At 38.4% G+C, this 21277-nt stretch overlaps 1 protein-coding gene across 1 annotated transcript in view; it reads left to right on the plus strand.

Annotated features, from left to right (window-relative positions):
* The window catches only part of ITGBL1 (integrin subunit beta like 1), a 274697-nt gene that overhangs the window by 240743 nt on the left and 12677 nt on the right, over positions 1-21277 (plus strand). The window contains exons 9-10 of the mRNA XM_050766680.1: positions 4579-4695; positions 20027-20173. Coding sequence (XP_050622637.1) covers positions 4579-4695; positions 20027-20173 — 264 coding nt within the window. The remainder of the gene's footprint in view (positions 1-4578; positions 4696-20026; positions 20174-21277) is intronic.

Raw genomic sequence — 21277 nt, forward strand, 5'->3', positions numbered from 1 at the left:
CATTATCCTTCTTTCTCATATATGAGAGTATTAATTTGATATCGATTTCAGAAGCCACAGTTGTATCTCCATAGCAGTAAAACAATCACTGAAATAATAATAATATCATTTAGTAAACAAAAGAAAAAGATTGGACTCAATTTCTTATCTGAAATCAAGTCAATAAACATGTATGTCAGCGTCCTTCTACTACATTAAGGGAGAACTTAGTTGGCTGCTAACAAGATACAAATCTTACTGTTAGTCTGGACCATAGTGATTTTATCACTTACATTGGGTTGAGGCACTTGCTTATCTAGTTTAAACTTTGCATTCAGTGTTCTACTAGGGGTATAGACAAAGGGCTGTGGGATCAGAGAGGTGACAGTTCTTCCAGGTAACCAACCAGGGATGGCAAGGAAGGTTTTAGAGAGGAGATTAGATTTGGGCTGGCTATGGGACACTGAGTAGGACTTTACAGAGAAAATGGCGGTGAGCACCACAGAGGGAAGAAATAGGGAACATAAACTCTCTGAACATGAGTGCGCAATAATTCCTGGATATATGCTTGGAAAGGTAAGTTGGACCTTATGTGGAAAACTCTGTTGAAGAATCTAGTCTTTGCTTTGAAGGTTACGTGGGGCCATCAGAGGGATTTATGCAAGGGAATTACATAATCATATGTTTTATGAAAGCGGATTATGTGAAATTTCACAAAAGACCCAAGAAGAGGAGTAGGTTTGTGAATACAGATGATGAGTTTGTCATGGGACATATTTAATTGATCTAACCATGGAAAACACAAATGAAGGTATTCAGGCAATTGGAAATGAATATCTATTCTGGGAGAGATATACTATTTCAAATTCAATTTCTACCATTAATGCTCATGTATTGTGTGAATATTTCTATAGTATTTATATATGATTATTGTTTAATGCACGTGTTCAATAAATATTGATTCAAAACATTATGATGGCTGGGCATAGTGGCTCACACCTGTGATCTCAGCACTTTGGGAGGCCAAGGCAGGTGGATTGCTTGAGGCCAGGAGTTCGAAACTAGCTTGGCCAACATGGTGTAACCCTGTCTCTACTAAAAATAGAAAAAAAAAAAAAATCAGCTGGGCGTGGTGGTGCATGCTTGCAATCCGAGCTACTCTGGAGAATGAAGTAAGAGAATTGCTTGAATCCAGGAGACGGAGGTTGCAGTGACCCAAGATTGCAACACTGCACTCGCCGCACTCCAGCATGGGTGACAGAGTGAGACTCTGCCAAAAAAAAAAAAAAAAAAAAAAAATATGAGGACACGTAAGAAACATAGTTAATTTTATTGAATTTGTGAAGGTGTGTGAGTCAGAGGGTGTCAGTGTCACAGATTTGTTGAAGTTTTCTTTGGACCTTGAAGAATGATTGGAAATATACCTGATAGGTATACGATAATGACTGAAACAAAATTGGTAGTGACTCGTGGTAGAGGCTAAATAGAAGCTGTGAACTGAGGCAGCAAAATAATAAACTTACAAAAATTAGCTGGGCACGGTGGGTTGTGCCTGTAGTCCCAGCTGCTCAGGAGTCTGAGGCAGGAGAATTGCTTGAACCCAGGAGGCGGTGAGCTGAGATCACACCACTGCACTCCAACCTGGGTGACAGAGCAAGACTCTGTCTCTAAAAAAACAAACAAAAAAATATGGAGTGCCTGAAGAATTTACTCTTTTTTTTTTTAACCTCTCTGTCTGCAATAAATTAGCCTTTCCTTATGCATTGTATTTTAATTTTTAAATTTTTAAAAAATTTTGTGGATATATAGTAGGTGTATGTATTTGTGGGAGATATGAAATGTTTTGACAAAGGATGAAATTTGAAATAAGTACACCATGGAGAATGGGTTACCCTCTCAAGCATTTATCCTTTTGAGTTACAAATAATTCAGTTACACTTTGTAAGTTATTTTAAAATATACAATTGTTATTACTGACTGTAGTCACCCTATTGTGCTACCAAACAGTACGTCTTATTCTATTTTTTGTGCCCATCCTAATGCATTATTTTTGATTTTTGTCAGAAGCCACTGCATCTTATAAACTATATTAGGATTACATGCAAAAAGTTAATTCATCTCATAGTTGCCTTAATATTAGTCATTTTAAAACTCCAATAGATACATGGTGAAAAAAGAATTGGACATTGGTTAATATATTCTCTGACATTTAAAAAAGATAGTGGATTGTAATTTATCAGGAAAGAAAATGTGCTGATGCAGAATATTAACACTTTATTGTATAACTTTACACAAAAATAGAGGACAGAAATTATCCACAATGAAAACAATGGAATGTTGAAATCTGAACACATATGCCAGTGTTTAGTTCATCTTTTCTGAAGAGGCACAGAAGCCAATAAAGCATATTCAGGAAAATTATTATATGCCTTAAAATGTGAATAAATTTGTCACCATAAATACGTATGCCCTGAAACGTAGAAACTGATTCTGTCTGTGTAACTGGAATGCATTGCCGCTCAGGAATAATGCAACTGATGATCATGGCTTCCCACATCTGTCTGTGAAAGAACAGTTCACCATATCCAGACCGCACTGCTGATGGTACTACAGTTTGCTTCTCTCTCCCCACAGCCTGCGTTATTGGAATCATTTGCACATCCACCCATGAAAAATATTAGAGCATTTATGCACATCGGAAGGTGACTGGAGTTCAGAAAATCTAGGTTCTAAAACCAACACTACTAATAGATAGAGAGTTGGCCTTGGGAAAAAATCATTTAGCCCCATCATGCTTGAGTTTCCTCATCTATTAAATAAATTGAAGGAAGTCATGGATCCTTCTGAAATTTTACCTAAAAAGTGTGTATTGGTATATCTTTCCAGGGACAGATCTGTGTTCTGCCAGTTATGGTTCTTGATTGCAAATAAAGAAACCAACTTCATTAAAAGGGATAAAAAATATTTTATTAGAAGGCTTTAGACTCCGAATGCAACTTTGAACAATTAGCTCCTGCAGCAACCTGGGGAAGAAAGTCACTGCCAAGGACCAGTTCCTGCTGCCATCACTTCTGAATGTCAGCCACTGCATGCTGAGCTTCATGGCTCCCAGACATTGCTATGCTGTTGCACTTCCCATGTTGCCCACGGACGCTGTGCCTTTGCTTTCACCCTCAAGAATCAAAGCCCTGACCAAGGGTGTCTGATGTGTCCCTGTTCTGGCTGCCAGGGTATAGGAAGAGGGAGTATCATTGAAGGAGGGAACCCCCTGCCTCCTGCTGAACTTGGAACTACCTCCAAGTAGAGATTAGTCGAAGGTCAGCCAGCACAACACTGTACTGCCATGTCTTTCACCAGATTCTCAAAGGGATCGTGACCCCATCATGTCAGCTAGAAAATATTATGAATCATTACATTAGATTATCTTTAATTACAGCTCTGAAATTATATGATCCTAGATACTAATTTTTCTTTCCCCCATCATCCACAACTCAGAATTTCTTTAACAAGATACAAGTTCAGCAACAGAGTGACTAACAACATTGCAAGGTCAGCCCTGAAGCATCTTGTGATTATTTCAGTGGGTGTGTAATTATGATGGTTGGGCTAATGACAGAGAGTAACAGATGTCTCAGAGCACTGCCACCCAAGTGAATTTCTGGCAAACCAGTAGCGATTCCTCAAACAAAAGAAATTTACTTTCTCATATAGCCTTCTGGTGCTGCATTAGGTGTACATTAAGATGCAATGTGGTTTAATGGTTAGTTGCACAAACTTTGAGGTTAATGAGAATGGATATAAATTTTGAATCTATTTCTTCCTAGCTGGTTCACCATTGGAAAGTTACTTGGCCTCTATACATCTTGGTTTCCTGTTTAGTAAAATGGTTCTAGTCAATGTGTGGTACTGGAAAATGAACTGATGTCATGCGGGGAATTATAGTGTTTTACACATAGTTACCACTCAAGAAATCATGATGAAACTCAGCATAATGGGACTAGTTAAGGGGTTCCCAAACTATGAACCAAATTCATTGCAAAAATATTTAAAATTTTAAATTTTAAGATGAGGATAATAAAGATATTTAGATTATGTGCTTTGACATATGTTCTGTGCTAAAATAAGTTCTAAGAATTATAAAACTGATTACAAATAATCACTAAAACAGCACATTGAAACATACCTGTGAATACTTTTTTTTCTCATGGAGTAGTTAGATCCAAGATTAAAACCCTTTAAAATGACCACATTATGCTAAATTATGTCAGTATATATAATGTATTATGTTCAAGGAATCATCAAGCTAAGTTGTATATGAAATAGCCAGAGAGTTTTACAATGGATTTATGCAAAAATGAATGAAACAAAAATTAGAGAATAGCAAATGTGAATGACTTCTGAGACAGCGACTGCCACTTCCACTCCATACCACCACAGAATTTCTTTTTGAAGTTGGAAATGTGTATTTGTGTAACTATTCTCAGGCACAGACTAGAACTGTTCTAGGAGATTTGGGTTTAATAATGTGCTTGCCTCCTTGAAAGCCTTAGTGATTCTGGGACTCTCCTCATAAGTGTGCACTTTCTTTATACTTTCTAGGTAAATGTGAATGTGGCAAATGCACCTGCTACCCTCCAGGAGATCGCCGGGTGTATGGCAAGACTTGTGAGTGTGATGATCGCCGCTGTGAAGACCTCGATGGTGTGGTCTGTGGAGGTAGTAACCTTTCTCACAGCTGTATGCTACCTGCATGCTTTACCTGCCTTTCTTATTCTACTGACTCTTGCTTTTTCAGTTGCTGTTAAAAATAAGATAAACAGAAAGCAATATACCATTGAACCTAAAAGCAATATACAATTAGGTTTGTAATGACCTTTATTTCCCCAAACTCTTGATTTAGCAGGTATGTGAAAGTACGCAGTACACTATCAATAAAAGATCATTGCATCTAAGTACTAGGATACTTTATGACAGTGAAAGGTTTTGGGGCAGGTCAGCATTTTAACATGATTTTCATTACGTTATTTATAAACACTGGTAGGAGAAAGTATAGTATCACCCACAAACTTGAAAAAATGGAGTAAGATTACACTTAAAAATCACAAGCGGCGTATGCTCAGATTCCATGATGCCTCTCGTACCCAAAGAAGAGCTCACTGGCATTAATAAACTGTCTAGAGAATGAGTGAGGCAGATAGAGGGTAGTGAGCAAAGGTAACCTGCAAAACTGAGAGTCCCGGGAGTAGAGTGCTGATCTGAGCACCTCCATGGCCAGGAATGTGGGTCAACATTATTCTTGTATTGCATTCCTGAAAAAATTCATATCGCTGAGGTTGGTGCATGTGAATTATAGATATTTCCACGTTTCCAGTATCAATGAAAGGAGGTGGACATGGAATCACATTACAAGACAATAATTATATCCCTTTAAGATAATTATTTGAGGCAGTGGGCACTATTATTGGGGGAAACAAACAGAGTGTGTGTCTTTTCTGACTTTTATTTTAAGTTCAGGGATACATATGTAGGCTTGTTACATAGGTCCTATTGGATGGTGGAGGGTGGGATGAGGGACAGGATCAGGTAAAATAACTAATGGTTAGTAGAATGTGTGTCTTACTGGAAGGCTGAGGCACCATCCATCCATCATTATCTATGTATCTATCTATCTATCTATCTATCTATCTATCTATCTATCATCTATCTATTATCTGTCTATATCAATCATCTATATGCCTGTTCTCTCTCTAACCAACGATAAGACATTTGAAACCTGACAAAAATACTTTCTTCTTTCCTTTCTCTGTGAGTTGAGGGGAAAAGCCCTTTTAACCTGTTTATGCCTGAGGTTAGAATTTTTTGAATTTTTGCAGTCAGACCTTGGTGATGACCTTGAGCAGTAGGATATAAATAACTCCCACATGCTTAGCTTTCCAATAATGGAATACTGGGCATAAATTCATAAAATATCTGTTGTGCTGGGTGGTTTATCTTACGCCATTGTCATGGCAGCCACTCTAAGAGATTGTTTCTACTATTTTTTCTTTCATAAATGAAAAATTGAGTGAGATTGGAGAAGTTAACATCCCATAGCTAAAATGTGGCAGGCCCAGAATTTCAGCTCTGATGTTTAGTTCACAGATTGTTCCTTATGTCACAGTTTTCCCTAGAGTGACACCAAAGTGTTTTCACAATATGTCAATATTATTCTTAGGTTAAATCCTCTATTCACTGGTATTAGTTACAAGAAATACCTATGTAGGTTTTACTCTGTTTGTTAAGGACATGACATATATTAACTGATTTAATTCTCATAGCAATATGTATGTATGCATATATACATATACATGTATAAAAAGCTTGCTTGACCCCTCAAAAGTGCCATCTACATGTCTCTGCTCTTGTTGCCAATGTTGTTTTCTTTTCTTTTTTTTTTTTTCTTTTTGAGACAGAGTCTCATTCTGTCACCCAGGCTGGAGTGCAGTGGTGGAAGCATAGCTCACTGAAACCTCAAACTCCTAGGCTCAAGCAATCCTCTGGCCTTAACCTACTGAGTATATGGGACTACAGGCACGTACCACCACAGCTGGCTATTTATTTTTTGTAGAGATAGGGGGGCTCTTACTAAGTGGCCCAGGCTGGTCTTGAGCTCCTGGGCTCAAGGGATTCTCTTGCCTTGGCCTCCCAAAGAGCTGGAATTACAGGTGTGAGTCACCAAGCCTGGCCAGGAATGGCTTTTTAATGTTTTTGCTGCCTATTTGTTGCTTTGGAGTAATCTCAATATCTTTCACTTTCATCTTTAGGTCAATGGCTCTCAAAATGATTTATCAGTAATCAGTCATTTTTGGCTTTAGATTCTTTTCAATTTCTAATAAGATGTTTTCATATGGATCCTCCAAATTATACATGGTTTAAACTGGAGTAATTATTTATTTCTTCATTAACTAAACAAATATTCATTGAGCATCTACTATTTGCCAGCACTAGAGATTCAGTGGTGAACACAGAGGCATTTGCTCTCCTGGAGCTTATTGTTGAGCGTGAAGGGAGGACATTGAGAAAGGAATGAAAAGGAGCTCAGTGATCTGAAAAGAGACTTGATTCAATGGGAATATACATAACAGGGGGATTTAACATAGGCTGAAGACTAAGAAAGGCTTCTCTAATGCCTTCATATCTGGATAACAACTAAGTAATGCAGACTATGTGCTTTACAAGTATTAACTACACCTCACAACAATACTTGATAGTAATAGGATACATGGAAGTTGGCCAGGTAGGGGAAGTGGGATGCAGTCAGAGAGCAACTTGTGCTTAGCTGTGTGGGAGAAAAGAGTGTGTGATGTGTGCCAGGAACATTTGAGGACTAGAGAAAAACCCTGTGTTGTTGCAGATTAGAAAACCAAAGGGAAAAGAGTGTGATGTGTTTTGTAAACATGTTGATAACTTGGGGCTTTACTCCAAAGGTGACAGGAAACCAAAGGAAGGGCTTAAACAGAGCTTAAACGTGATCACAGTATTTTAAAAAGCACTTCTGGTTGTCAGGTTGAGTATGGATTGCTGCAAGGACTATGTGTGTTTGTTGGTTGGTAGGTGAATCTGGATGTTAGGAGATGAGCCCTGGTGAGAGACAAAGGTGCCTTAGCTGGATGGAAGACAGTAAAGGTGGAGGATCTTGAATGTGTTGGAGAACATGTTAGAAGCAGTGTGGCCAAGAGGCTAACAAAAGCCTTCACCCTGCTGCAAGAGACTCCACCACTCTGTTAAACTCCTAGCTCTGGTTCCCTGGCAACAGATGAAGATGGTGTGTTTCAGTGTTACCAAGCAACATTGTTCATGGTCATGATGACTTATGATTGATAAGTTTCTACTACCTTGGAAGAGATGATGAATTGAACTATAAGCAGCTGATGGGAACATCATGCTTTTGGATTTCACAAGTGTCGTAACTCTGCCAACAGTCTTGTCCCTTGTGGGTTTCCTGAAAGCTATGCTTACGGAATCATCGGGAAAGATTTTGGCTCCTGTTGGGCGTGTGACTTCTTCTAAGCCAGAAAAGCCTCAACATCTGTGCAGTGTGGATCTCATCTCTGTGCATATGGGCTGTGTTATCCCAAGAAAAAATAATCCCCAATTATATGAGTTCATCCTCATGAACTCCTGCAAGGACTCCCATGGGTATATCCTGTTGCCTGACAGTGCCCTGCTGGTAAGATGTGGCTCCTGTCCCACAGCTTTCGAAGGAGACTGGTGGCAAGTGTCAGCCAGAAAGCTTAGGTGAAACTTGGAGCTCCCTCCCCAGAGTACAAGCAGTATTTAAGGAAATTCATGATTGCACAATATGAGGGGCAGGGTAGGATCAAGGGTGATGCTAGGTTTCTGGTTTGAGCAATTGAATGGTGGAGGAGACTATGCTTCTCTTGACCAGTTGTCTCCATTTCTTGAAAAATTGATTTCTTCACAGAGAGCAACAGAAATGGAGAAACTTGGATATGTTGCTCCCTTTGGAACATATCCCTTGGATATATTTGTTCCCTCTCCCTGACATTCTAGTCCTTATTATCACTTCTCCTTGTGAATGACTTCTCATCGTCCTTCCATTCTTCCATGATTTTTCCAAATTATCTCCTTTAGGAAGTCTTTCTGAAATGATGTCCTACTTCTTCTATACTGCACCACCTGCATTGTAGTGTGATGTGGTTGTGTTGAGAGTGTCCCTGTGTCCCTTTTCTTTAAGTCTACAATTCTCATGGATATAATCAATCTCTCTCTCATTCTCATATTGTCAAAGCTAGGATAAAGGTTAATGCTCAATGTTTTTATTTGAATAAATGATCAAGTAAAGGATTCACAATAAGTTAAGGAGAATGAGAAAGGAAGGACTATTCCAGCTTTGGATACAGGATTCTTCAAGTTGAGGTTAGGATGTTATTCGAACCTTGAACAGCTAGTATTTAGATGTGCAGAAATAGGATGTGAAGAACATTTTAGGCCTGGAAAAGCAGAGCAAAAGCACAAAGGTGAAAGATATTTATTAGATACTGAAGGAATGTATCTATTTCATTTTTTTTTTTTTACATCAAGAGCTCTTTCTCAGCTGCTTCTGTACCCGTCATTAGAAAGGATTTTTTTCACAGATTACTTACTCGTGTCATTTATAATACATATTTTGTACCTTCATTTATTATACTTGGCTCATCTTTAGATATCAGGTCTTTAAAAATATTGTTAAATTAATGTTTTTGCTTTCAAAATTAAAGAAAATAAGTAGAGAAAAATGGAAACAACAAAATAAAAATCACCCATTAATTGATCATCCTAGAATAATAAATGATGACACTATGTTGTGTTTCTTCCTAGGTTTTATTTCCGAGGAGTAAAATTATTTTCAAAATGTAAGTTCATAAATCTTCTTTGGGGCCAGGCATGGTGACTCGCGCCTGTAATCCCAGCACTTTGGGAGTCTGAGGCAGGTGGATCACGAGGTCAGGAGAGAGAGACCATCCTGGCTAACACGGTGAAACCCTGTCTCTACTAAAAATACAAACAATTAGCCAGGCATGATGGCGGGTGCCTGTAGTCCCAGCTACTAGGGAGGCTGAGATAGGAGAATGGTGTGAACCCAGGAGGAGGAGCTTGCAATGAGCCGAGATCGTGCCACTGCACTCGAGCCTGGGTGACAGAGTGAGACTCCATCTCAAAAAAATAAGAAACAAACAAAAAATAAATCTTCTTTGGGTATTTTGATATTTTGTCTAGATGAAGTCCACATTGTATGTATCCTCAGTTGCTTTAGTGTACATGGTGTACACTTTGTTTCATTTTTTCACGTAAGATTTAAGTGAGAAGAAGTAACCATTTTCTTTGGAATTAAGTGAGGCAGTGCCGTACAGCAAAATGAATGGGAACCCTGTATTCAGACAGACCAGGATTTTAATTCTTGCTCTATTTCCTGCTTATTGTAATAACTTGAACAGGTTGTCCTCTCTGCTTTGGTTTACCTATGTATTTATTTGGCCTCTCTACCTTGGTTTACTCCTGTACACAACAAGGATAATAATCCATTTGGCTTTATGATAAGAATGAGACATAAAGAAGGAAATGTGCCTGGTACTATGTGGCAGAACATCAAATATATTCATGATATATTTGACGAATGCCCTGTATCTGTGATGAAAATAAAAGATTGTAATGGCCGTCTGCATTGCAGAACAAAGTAATACATCTGTCTCAGGTATCTGGAAGCACTAGCTGCAGTGTTTTGGAAGGAAGTTGGACTCACACAAATCAGTCGCTCTGTACCTCGGGGAGGAAATCACAGCTGGTTTTTCCAAAGCAATTAGTCCCCCCATCATCTCGCCAGTGGAGAACAAATCTTACTAATATGAGAGTCTGAAACACACAGACACCATCCCTCTGTTATCGCTTCAGAGGATAACAAAATAGAGAGTGACTCATTTTGATAATTTTTTTAGTTCTCCATCAAACACTAAGCCGTAAGATCTGTGGCCTTTCACATGGAGGATATAAAATCTGTACATACAACATGTGGCCAGAGAGTGAAATATGGTACGTGACTCCAAAACCAGGGACTGTCTTAGCATTTTAGCAAACAAGCAAATAAGTAAAATGAAAAACATGTATAAACTTAACTGATTAGCAGATGCATGAGAACTAAGAGCCAATAGTATGTATCCCCTTTCCTACCAATAACCCTAAAGATGATTAAACCAATTCTGATAGGTTGGATAAATTAGCAATTGTACCTGAAGGTGAATGTAACTAATTTCATAATTTTTACAGTTCAGTTTTGATTACACCAAAATTACAACCTGAAAAAGAGTCATGAAAATGACTAGCAGAAAGAAAATCAGCATGAAGTGAGATCATTCTTCATTTAATTAACTTGTGAGTCATGTTCAATCATCATAGACTGTCTGTGGATGTTCTCAAAACATCTTTATTAAAAGAAAATGTTACGTGACCTATGCATGCATGGATTTATTATCAGATAAGTCACTATTTATAAAAAGCATGATTTGTCCAGTGATGGTTCCTAAGGTTTATTTATTTTATTGGTATATTATTTTAAGATGACACAAGTAAAATATATTCACATACTGGTGCATGTGTGTTTAATTGTTTAGCCTAATATAAATTAAATCAGAGACTTCCCTCCTGTGTGCCATATACCCAGGGTGAGAATAAGAACTAGGCTGCTTATTGCTTTTCTTCTTTCCTCTATGCTCCTGGAATAGCTACCCATGAGTCCAATTTAAAAAACAAGAAGGGATAATGAAGAGCCACCTCTTAATTACACAATCAGTTCACATTTCTTCAGGGAGTTCTCTAGTTCGTCGCTGCAATTTGAAGGAGATCATGCCACCTGAGAGTATGAATTCAGTAACTCCCAGGCACTGATGGATTTCTTGTGTGAGGAAGAGATCAGACCACATACTCAGACTAAGCCTTTCTTAAATGGACAATACAGTCAGAGTGTGATTGTCTCCAAATTACATCTTAAAATTGCACACCTGTTTTGTGAATTTGCAAGTGGATCAGTTAGTCCTGCGTTTGGCTGAAGGGGATGGACACAAATCCTGAGTCTCCAGGTTGTTATTCCAGGGATGGATGGTAAGATGACTGCCTGAGCACCACAGTGTCCCTGAACCCTATCTCTTTCTCCTGCTCTGCCCTTCCAGTATAACGTTTGTCTTTGTTATGGTTTGGCTGTGTCCCAACCCAAATTTCATCTTGAATTGTAGTTCCCATAATCCCCAGGTGTTGTAGGAGGGATCCAGTGGGAGATACTTGAATCATGGGGTTGGTTTTCTCCATGTTTTTCTCGTGATAGTAAGTTCTCATGAGATCTGATGCTTTTATAAGGGACTTCTCCCTTCACTCGACTCTCATACTTTTTCTTCCTGCTATCATGTGAAGAAGGACATATTTGCTTCCCCTTCCACCATAACTTTAAGTTTCCTGAGGCCTCCCCAACCATGCAGAACTGTGAGTCAATTAAACCTCTTTCCTTGCAAATTACTGAGTCTTGGGCAGTTCTTTACAGCAGCATGAACATGGATTAATACAATTATCATGTTCATAAGCAACCTCCAGTTGTGTCCTTCTTCCAGGGAAGAAGAAATAGGAAGAAATAGGACAAAGGGCAAAGGACATGTGCTGGCTGAGTTTGTCCCATTTCCTTTGGAAGGCAATAGTTTCCTAGAAATCTCACCCAGGAGATTTTCTCTTATTTCTCATTTATTAGAGCTATGTCATATGGGTGCTTTCAGGTCAAAGAGAGCATGGTTAGTCACTTCCCAGATAGGCATAGTGTCCCCTCCCTGAAAAAAATGAGGAATTGTTTGTTATTAAGAAGGAGGGAGGATATTGGATAGGCAATATGTAGTATCTGATTGAATCCATGTCTATTCATAAGTCAGTTTCCTATTGGGACCCATTATCACAGTGTTTTAAGGAAATGTGCCTCAGAGCCAATGGATTGCATGGAAAAAAGTCATTATCTAGATGAGTGCTGTCCAATAGCACTTTCAAAGATGGAGGAGGTGTTCTATATCTACAGTGTTCTGCATAGTAGCCACTGACCACATGTGACTATCAAGCACTTGAAAGGTGATTAGTGAGACTGAGAAACTGAGTTTTAAGTTTTACTTTAATAAATTTAAATAGGCACATGTGGCTAGTGACTACTGTATTATGCTGGACAACACAGGCCCAACTGTACCATTAAACACAGGTGTTATTATCAATGAATGGTCTATGTAGATGATTCTCTAACAGTTCTGCCCTGAGTGTTCCTCTTACAGGTCTAAGTGGCAACACAGTCGTGTCGATGAGACAAAAGATGAATAAAACTACTTCTATGGTCTTATTTTTTAAACTCAAATTTCCAGGAACATTCCACTTAGTAGACCTCCAGTATGGGACATGCTCCTTTGTCATTTCATGAGACAACACAATCTTAGTTTTCTCCTTCTTTACTGAATGTTCTTGTCTGGCTTTTCTCGTTACCTAACTCTAAATATTGGGGTTTCCCAAGACTAATTTCTCCCCAGATAGCTGCTTCATTTCTAGGGCTTTAAGTGTCATCTACATTTGTAAGCTCCAACATGTGCATGCCTAGAGCTAACCTGTTCTCTGAGCACCAGCTTGTGCCCAGCTGCTCACTTGACCTCACTATCTCTTTGTCTTAAGAGTATCTCAAATACAAGAGGTTCAAAACAGAGCCATTTTTCTGCCCTCAACCTCTTTCTCCTGAAGTGCCCATACCCAATACACAGCATCATTATTCACAGTTTCCTCTAGCTAGAAAACTTGTCTTTTCTTTCCCTCACTTGCCACATCCAATCCAACATTGTGTCCCACATGTACAGGCACCATCACCAAAATAGATTTCCATCTACTTCTCTGTGTTTCCACTGCCACCACTGTCCTTTAAGCTTCTATCACTTTTCACTTGGAAAACAGCAAGAACCCTCTAACTTCCCCATACTCATTCCTCCCAACATACCTTATCTCTCCCACCTAGTTGCCAAATGAGTTTGCAAAGTGTAAACTGTATTATCACATCACTCCCTTCCTTAATACCCTTCTGTCGTTTCTCAATCCTCTTAAAATAAATTTAGATTTTTTACCAAGAATAAACCATTTGCTATGTTCTCATTTCTGAGAAGGGAAATTTCTCCACCTTCATTATTCAATGTTTTTAACTTACTATTCTTCAAACACGTTGGCCTTCTTTTACTGCCTGTAACATGCCAGGCTATTTTTTGTCCCAAGAACTTTTCATTTGTTTTTCTAGGCTCTGTTCCTAGAACATTGGCTGTCTGGCTCCTTCTCATCCCTTGGCTGTCACTGAACCCTTCCCTGACTACCCTAGTTAACAGTGTTCTCGCTGTTGAATATACTAGCATTTTCTTTTTGTCTTCTGTTACTCAAATGTTGCTTATCATTATTTTCTTTCCTAGTAGACCATAGTTACCATGAAGACAGGGTCAATGCCTATTTTATTTACTGTTTATTCTAAGCTCTTAATACAATTCCTGATACATAGAAAATATTTTTTGAAGAGATAACTAAATTATTAGAGTTTATGGAAAAGAGGGTGTTGAAAGTTGTTGTTTTCTTAAGTAATGTAAATGACAACTCAAAACATTTAAATATTAATGTATTTTGATGATTGCCTGAGCTAGATACCAACTTAACTTCGTGGAAGGATATAATAAATTACCTAATAATAAAAAATCATCGCCAGGCACGGTAGCTCAGGCCTGTAATCCCAGCACTTTGGGAGGCCGAGACAGATCACGAGGTCAGGAGATTGAGACCATCCTGGCAAACATGCTGAAACCCCATCTCTACTAAAAATACAAAAATTAGCTGGGCATGGTGGCATGCACCTGTAATCCCAGCTACTTGGCGGGCTGAGGCAGGAGAATCGCTTGAACCCAGGAGTCGGAGGTCGCAGTGAGCCAAGATTGCCACTGCACTCCAGCCTGGTGACAGAGTGAGACTCCATCTCAAAAAAAAAAAAAATAAATAAATAAAAAATCATCTATTTTCTTGCATAACATTTTATATTATTTGCAGTGAGGTGCCAAAAAATTATTCTCAATAATATCTTAAATCAAAGGCAGAATATCAACTTTTAAAAGGGAAAAAATTGTCACATACTACAACATGGAAGGATCTTTAAGATATTATGATAAATAAAATAAGCCAACCATGAAAAGAAAAACACTGTGTGATTTCACTTATATGGGTTCCTAGAGTAGTCAGATACATAGACAGAAGCTGGAATGGTGGTTTCTAGGAGCTGAGAAGAGAAGGGATTGGGACTTACTGTTTAATGGGTGCTTAGTTTCAATTTGGGAAGATGAAAATATTCTAGAGATGAATGATGGTGATGGTTGTACAACAATGAGAATATACTTAGTGCTACTGAACTCTACACTTAAAATGGTTAAGATCGTAAATTTTATGTTATATCTCTTTTACCATAATAAAAAATATTGTAGAAAAAAGTAGCTATAGGTCTACTTTAATTATCTGTTTCTTTTTATGTGGGTTTTAATAGATTGTGTCTTTCATGGAATTGGTCCAAATGATCCAGGTTATCAGATTTTTGGACAAATCATTGTTTATAATATTCTATTGTTATCCTTTTAATGTCCATGAGGTAAGATATAATGATCTCTCTTTTATTTTTCATTTTAAACAATTGTGTCTTCTCTCTTTTTACTTGTTTAGCCTGGCCTAATATTTATCAATTTTATTGATCTTTTCAAATAACCAACTTTTGTTTTATTGATTTGCTCTGTTGATTTTCTACTTCCAGTTGTATTGATTTGTCATGGAATTGATTGTATTTCTTTTCTTATGACCAATATAGTTTTATATTGCTCTTCTTTAGTGTTTTAAAGTGAAAGAATACATCATTTATTTTATATTTTTTGTTGCTTCTGATTGCATTCATACTGTAAATTTCTCTCGAAATAATACTCTTGCTGTATCCTATAAATTTTCATAAGATGTATTTTCGTTTTCCATATAGCACTAATTAAATTTGGAAAAAAAGAAGACAGAAAACAAAAAAAAAGACAGAATATTTTTCTGTGCAATACAGATTAAATGATTTCAGTTACGTCAAATTGTTGACAATTCTTACCAACCTAGGGTCAGTAAGAAACATGAGCATTTGAGAAGTTCATAGTCCAATTGAGCTGGTACTAGAAGCTCTCTTTCTCTTTATTTTTGGTTTCTCGTACAACAGATTCTCTGTCTCCAAAGATGGACAACTTTTTACTTAACTCTTTCAGGAGATCTGGACTTTAAGTGGACTTTGGTTTTCATGGAGAAGTCAAGATTTACTCAATTTAACAATGACTCATTGAGCGGATAGCTGTTAAGGAGCTGTCTACTCATTTTCTAACTTGGCTGTACTCTACAGTTTGGTTTGTGGGTAAAAATGAGAAAGATGTTTTGAAAAAGACAATCTCGATCTCCTCCAAGTTTTTGAAGACCCGCTGTGTCTCAGGCATTGCATTAGGCACTCTGGTGTCTATAAGACTATGGTGATGACAGAAGTAATACTCAGAAAATTCATAGTAGAGTAGTGGATTCCTTTGATGCATAACTATATACCATGAGATGGAAGTCAAAAAAGTTCCTGATGCATAACTATATACCATGAGATGGAATTGAAAAAAGTTCCACAGGTGGTAAAAAATAAGATATTATAGAAATTTAGAGGAGAGACAATGAGTCCCACTTAGGGATATTAGGAAAATCTTCACAGAAGGGTAGTCACTTTTTGTTAAGCTTTGAAAATTACTCAGAACCTGAATGTGTATAGTAAGGGAAAGGTACTTCTACCTCTGCAAAAATGAGGTCAGAAAAGCATGACAAATGTGCAGGAAACGAACGAATGGCCAGTTTGGTTAAAGAGAGAACAGAAGGAATATGATTGGAAATGTAGCTTGGGACTCTGTGTTTCAAGAAGCTAAAACATAACAAAGGCTAGAGTACGTAAACTGTATGCCGTGAGCTTCAGGGAGTTATACAGGACTAGATATCAAGGCTGCGATGAGCATCAAGTTGTGCTGTAGGAATCTACAAGCCAGAGTATTGGAGACATATGACAGGAAAGTTTCTCCGATGTTGTGATGGTGATGTGAGTGGGAATGTTGGAGGTGGTTTCCACAAGACTTGACAACATGCTGGATGAGGGCAGTAAGGCAAATTCAAATAAGACTCAAGACATCATGAACTGGTTGATTGAAAGGATAGATGTTACATTAAAATAAATGAGAAAGACAAAAAAAAGCAGCTTTTGGAAAGAAAATCATATATGGATGTAGGAGATCGGTCGGTCAGGGTGTGTGGGAGAAATTGTAGAAGATGAAAACCTTCTTGGAAGGCTGGAAGGTTTTACAAAAGTTTTGGAAAAGGATTTGGCTGAAGGCAGCCAGATTCTCTTATCCAGTGAAACTAATCTAAATTAACTTAGGCCTTAGAACCTGGCCTTTAATCCTCTGCGTGCAGGACTACTCTCTCCAGGGAGAGGAGTGACCATGTAAATTGCCCACAAATGTATTGACTCAAAGCCTTTGTCATTAAATCTATACTGAATAAATGCCCGCAGTGCCAGCTTGTCAGGGCCACGGCTGCTGACTCTTTACAGCACCCTCCTTGGTGTCTGGTGTCTGGTGTCTGTGAGCAGCCTGGTCCCCTAGCCCACTCTTTCACTGGATACCTGTGTCTGGGAGCATTTGTTCATCTGTCGTTCCGCCAGGGTCTGCGGGTCGGACCCTGCCTATGTAGCTCTGGAGGTATTAAGTGGGGATGCTAATAGAACACAAAGTGTGGAATCATGAGAGGGGAATGTGGGAGAAAATCAGGGGCTGGAGATACAGCACTGTGGTCTTGGTGGTTATCTGAAAGCCCAAAATTTATGGATTTTTCAAAAGAGAAATTATGGAGAGATTAAAAAAGATGATTAAAGATAAGCAATGGGTGAAAACCTGCACTTATTGGTTCAGTAAAAACAAAACAAAGGTAGAAGAATAAACAGAGACAAAGGAGGAGTGTTGAATGAGGCAAAGAGAATTTTGTGGCATGCCAATAGAGAAGAGACTTGCAAGGAGAAAGTGCCTGTGAATATCAAATATACACCTTCAAATGATGTGGTGGTTGAAAGAGACAAGAATTAAGAAAAGCCTGCTGTGTCTCACTTTCTAAAGTGAAATATAGAGGCAAAGCAACACTTTGGGAAGAGTGTAGACATTGGAATCAGAGGAACTAGAGTCAGTTCCGATACTGTGTGGTTGAACTATGTGATTGAGAAGCAAATTACAGGGCTTAATCTCTCTGAAGCTCAGTTGCCTGACTGTAAAATGGGTAATACCAAACTTCAAGGTTGTATTGAGAATAAGTTTAAAACATCGCCACGTGTTATCTCCATTTATATCTTTATTTCATCTTCTGCAAAGCCAAGTCACACTGCATGGTGGGTTTTCACTTCGTAGACTTCCCTTAGCTCCTCAGGCTGAGCCAGTTATCGGTCACATGTTTACATGCGTGCTACTTTTAAACTTGAATGGTTTCGGTTTTGGGGTTTTTTGTTTGTTTCTTTGTTTGTTTTTACTTAGCACTTAAATCAAGCTAGGTGAAAAAGACCAAAGTTACCTCATTTATTTTATTTTTTCCTTTTTTGCTAACCTGTGTGACAAGAACAGTCATCAGCCTTAGAAAGTGCCAGAGCACTTGCTGACTGAGTGCACATTAAAGGTATGGCAGCGACATTTTTCTTGCAAATTTAATAGTCCCCCATTGGTATCTGATGTTTTTCCCAGAATTTTCTTTAAAAGAATGTCAGAAGTTCCTAGTACCCTGTCTTTCTTTCAGGATCCCGGTTTTCTCCAGGGGAGCAACATCTGCTGGATTAAAAAACCTCTCTCCCAGACCTTCTCTGGCTGTCGGGAGGCACTTGTTGCATGACCTGTGAGGCAGGGATGTGGTATAACCCAAGGAAAAAATCTCTCTTATTTAATTAAAAAAAAAAAAAAACACCAAAAAGCAAACAAAAAAAAAATAGTTTTCCAAGAAACCCTCTCTAGGAGGCTTCTGCTTACCTCTCTGAGATCAGAAACCTTCTTTTCACCACAGCCACTCACCACCTCCTACCAATCTGCATTCTCCCAAGTGTCCTTCACTCCGTTTACTCTACTTCATTTTTTTACCATATTTCTCATGCCAGGACCTGGGCTTCTCCACCAATCTGCACAGGTACATGCTCCCATTTCTCACAGCCATCTATTTCATTCTCCACTCAATTGTTAGAGGGATTTCTGTAGAAATTAAAATCCTATCACTGCTAAAAAAAAAAGAAAAAATAATTATAATAATTAATTCCAAAGCATTAAGCATTGGTTACTCATCCTTCCTGTGCAGAGCTGAATGGAGGGGGAGCAGATGGAGCAAGGTTCCCTCCTGAGGGTCCTGCCAGAGCGAATGGTCAGGAGAGAATGGTGTCAACAGCTTCAGAGAGGCTTATCAGTGTGAATGATGAGCGTATCTGTACCTGGAAGAAGAGCATGGACCACTTTGTCCATGGTGCTTGGTTTTGTATCCCCTATTGCCTAGCACAATGCTCTGTTCATAACAGATACTCAGTAACTCTTTGCTAGGCAAATAGTTGACTCAGAGAGACCCTGTTGTAAGGCAATGCACTTATCAGGAAAAGGAATAAAGGGTTGAGTGGAAACTGAAATGGAAGAAATTGAAATGGAGTATCATGCAATCTAATGGTATGTTGGTGGCAAGCAAGTAAACAGATGTACATCCTGTTATATAGATGTCACAAATAGAATGTTGCATGTATACCAAAAGATAAACATCTTAAAAACCAGGAACCAATGTCAGGAACCAAACCAGAAAAAATGTGCCAAACATGAATCCAAGCTGATGTCAACTTTTATGCAATAATAGAGAGACACTATAACTTCCACTTATATCTGTTGTTATTAGTAAGCAGAGAGGTATACAGATAAAGTAATATAGTGCCAAATGCCATTTGTATGAAAGTTAACCTTTTGTTTTGTTAGTAAGCAATAGGAGAACAATCAATAAATACTGCCAGCAGTGGTAATGTGACTAGCCTTGCAAATTGGTCTGAGTGCCATGGTGTGTGCAAGGAAGAATAGCACTAAGACTCCATACTGATAAAAATGCAAATGAAGAAGTATTTTCTATCAAGAAAGGGTGGTATAATTCCATTTTAAATTATTGCAAGATTTCTTTCCCTCAAGTCCATCTCCTATGCTACATTCAATTTATTGTGTTAAGCTAGAACTCTGTTGTAAGTTCTTTTAAACAATTACATGCCAAATTGACTATGCATAAAGAAAAATGTGTTGGATGGGAAATGAGATCCTATGGTTTACACATTTCTTTCTTAAAACTCTCTGCTTCAGCTGGTAATTTCCTCGTCCTCTCCTCTCACTCCCTCCCTGTGGTTGCTTCACAGGCCACGGCACATGTTCCTGTGGTCGCTGCATTTGTGAGAGAGGATGGTTTGGAAAGCTCTGCCAACATCCACGGAAGTGTAACATGACGGAAGAACAAAGCAAGAATCTGTGTGAATCAGCAGATGGCATATTGTGCTCGGGGAAGGGTGAGTATCTCTGCTGGAGCCTGGACTCGATTCCTGTTCTGACACATGATTTGTAGAACAGCATGTAGCAACTGTCTTTCCCAGACTGAACTTTGCATGAAAGCAAACCACTATGTCCTCTGCTGTACCCAACTTGAAGCTTGAAGATTAACCAAATGAAGTTTTGGATCTAAGAAAATGAAATGCATGTGAGAAGATTCATGCAAAAATATCCTTGTATGCAAAGTTATTGCTGAATGAAATAGAATTAATACTTTTATGAAGAAATTAGGACAACAAAATATACCGGGTACTAAATGGACCCAAAAAAGGGGGAAAAAGGCAAAAGAATGATTTTTGGGCTCATGTCTGAAACAACACCACTCAGAACTGCAGAAAAGTAACCACTAGCATCTGAGCTGCCCAAAGGTATGACTTTGGGAACTTCTGGGGCTCAATTATTTAGCTGTATGTGGATCAGGGGAGGATTAAAGGTGTGAGAAGACCAAAAGGATACTAAATATTTAGTTTAATTTGGTTTAATTTTTTAAAAAGGAAAGAAAAGCTATGGGGGAGGGTAGTATCCCACAAGTCTGAGGAATTTTCTTTGACCTAAAAATCACCATTTGTTCCAAGTGAACATGTGCAGCCTGATATAAGAAAATAGGTGATTGTTCAGCTGGGCACCGTGGCTCATGCCTGTAATTCTAGCACTTTGGGAGGCCAAGGCAAGTGGATCAATTGAGGTCAGGAGTTCTAGACCAGCCTGGCCAACATGGTGAAAAATACAAAAATCTACTCACTAAAAAAATACAAAAAATTAGCCAGGCATTGTGGCTCACACCTATAATTACAGTTACTTGAGAGGCTGAGGCAGGGGAAGAGCTTAAACCCAGGAGGGGGAGGTTGCAGTAAGCCAAGATCGCACCACTGCACTCCAGCCTGGGTGACAGAGAAAGACTCCATCTCCAAAAAAAAAAAAAAAAAAAAAAAAAAAAAAAAAAAATATATATATATATATATATACACACACACACACACACACACACACATATATATATATATTTATGTAATAATTAAACAAAAGCCTGCCAAACGGTTATAACCTACAAGTTGGTTGAAGAG

Source organism: Macaca thibetana, chromosome 17 (assembly GCF_024542745.1).
Source record: "Macaca thibetana thibetana isolate TM-01 chromosome 17, ASM2454274v1, whole genome shotgun sequence".
In the NCBI taxonomy this organism is placed as follows: Eukaryota; Metazoa; Chordata; class Mammalia; order Primates; family Cercopithecidae; genus Macaca; species Macaca thibetana.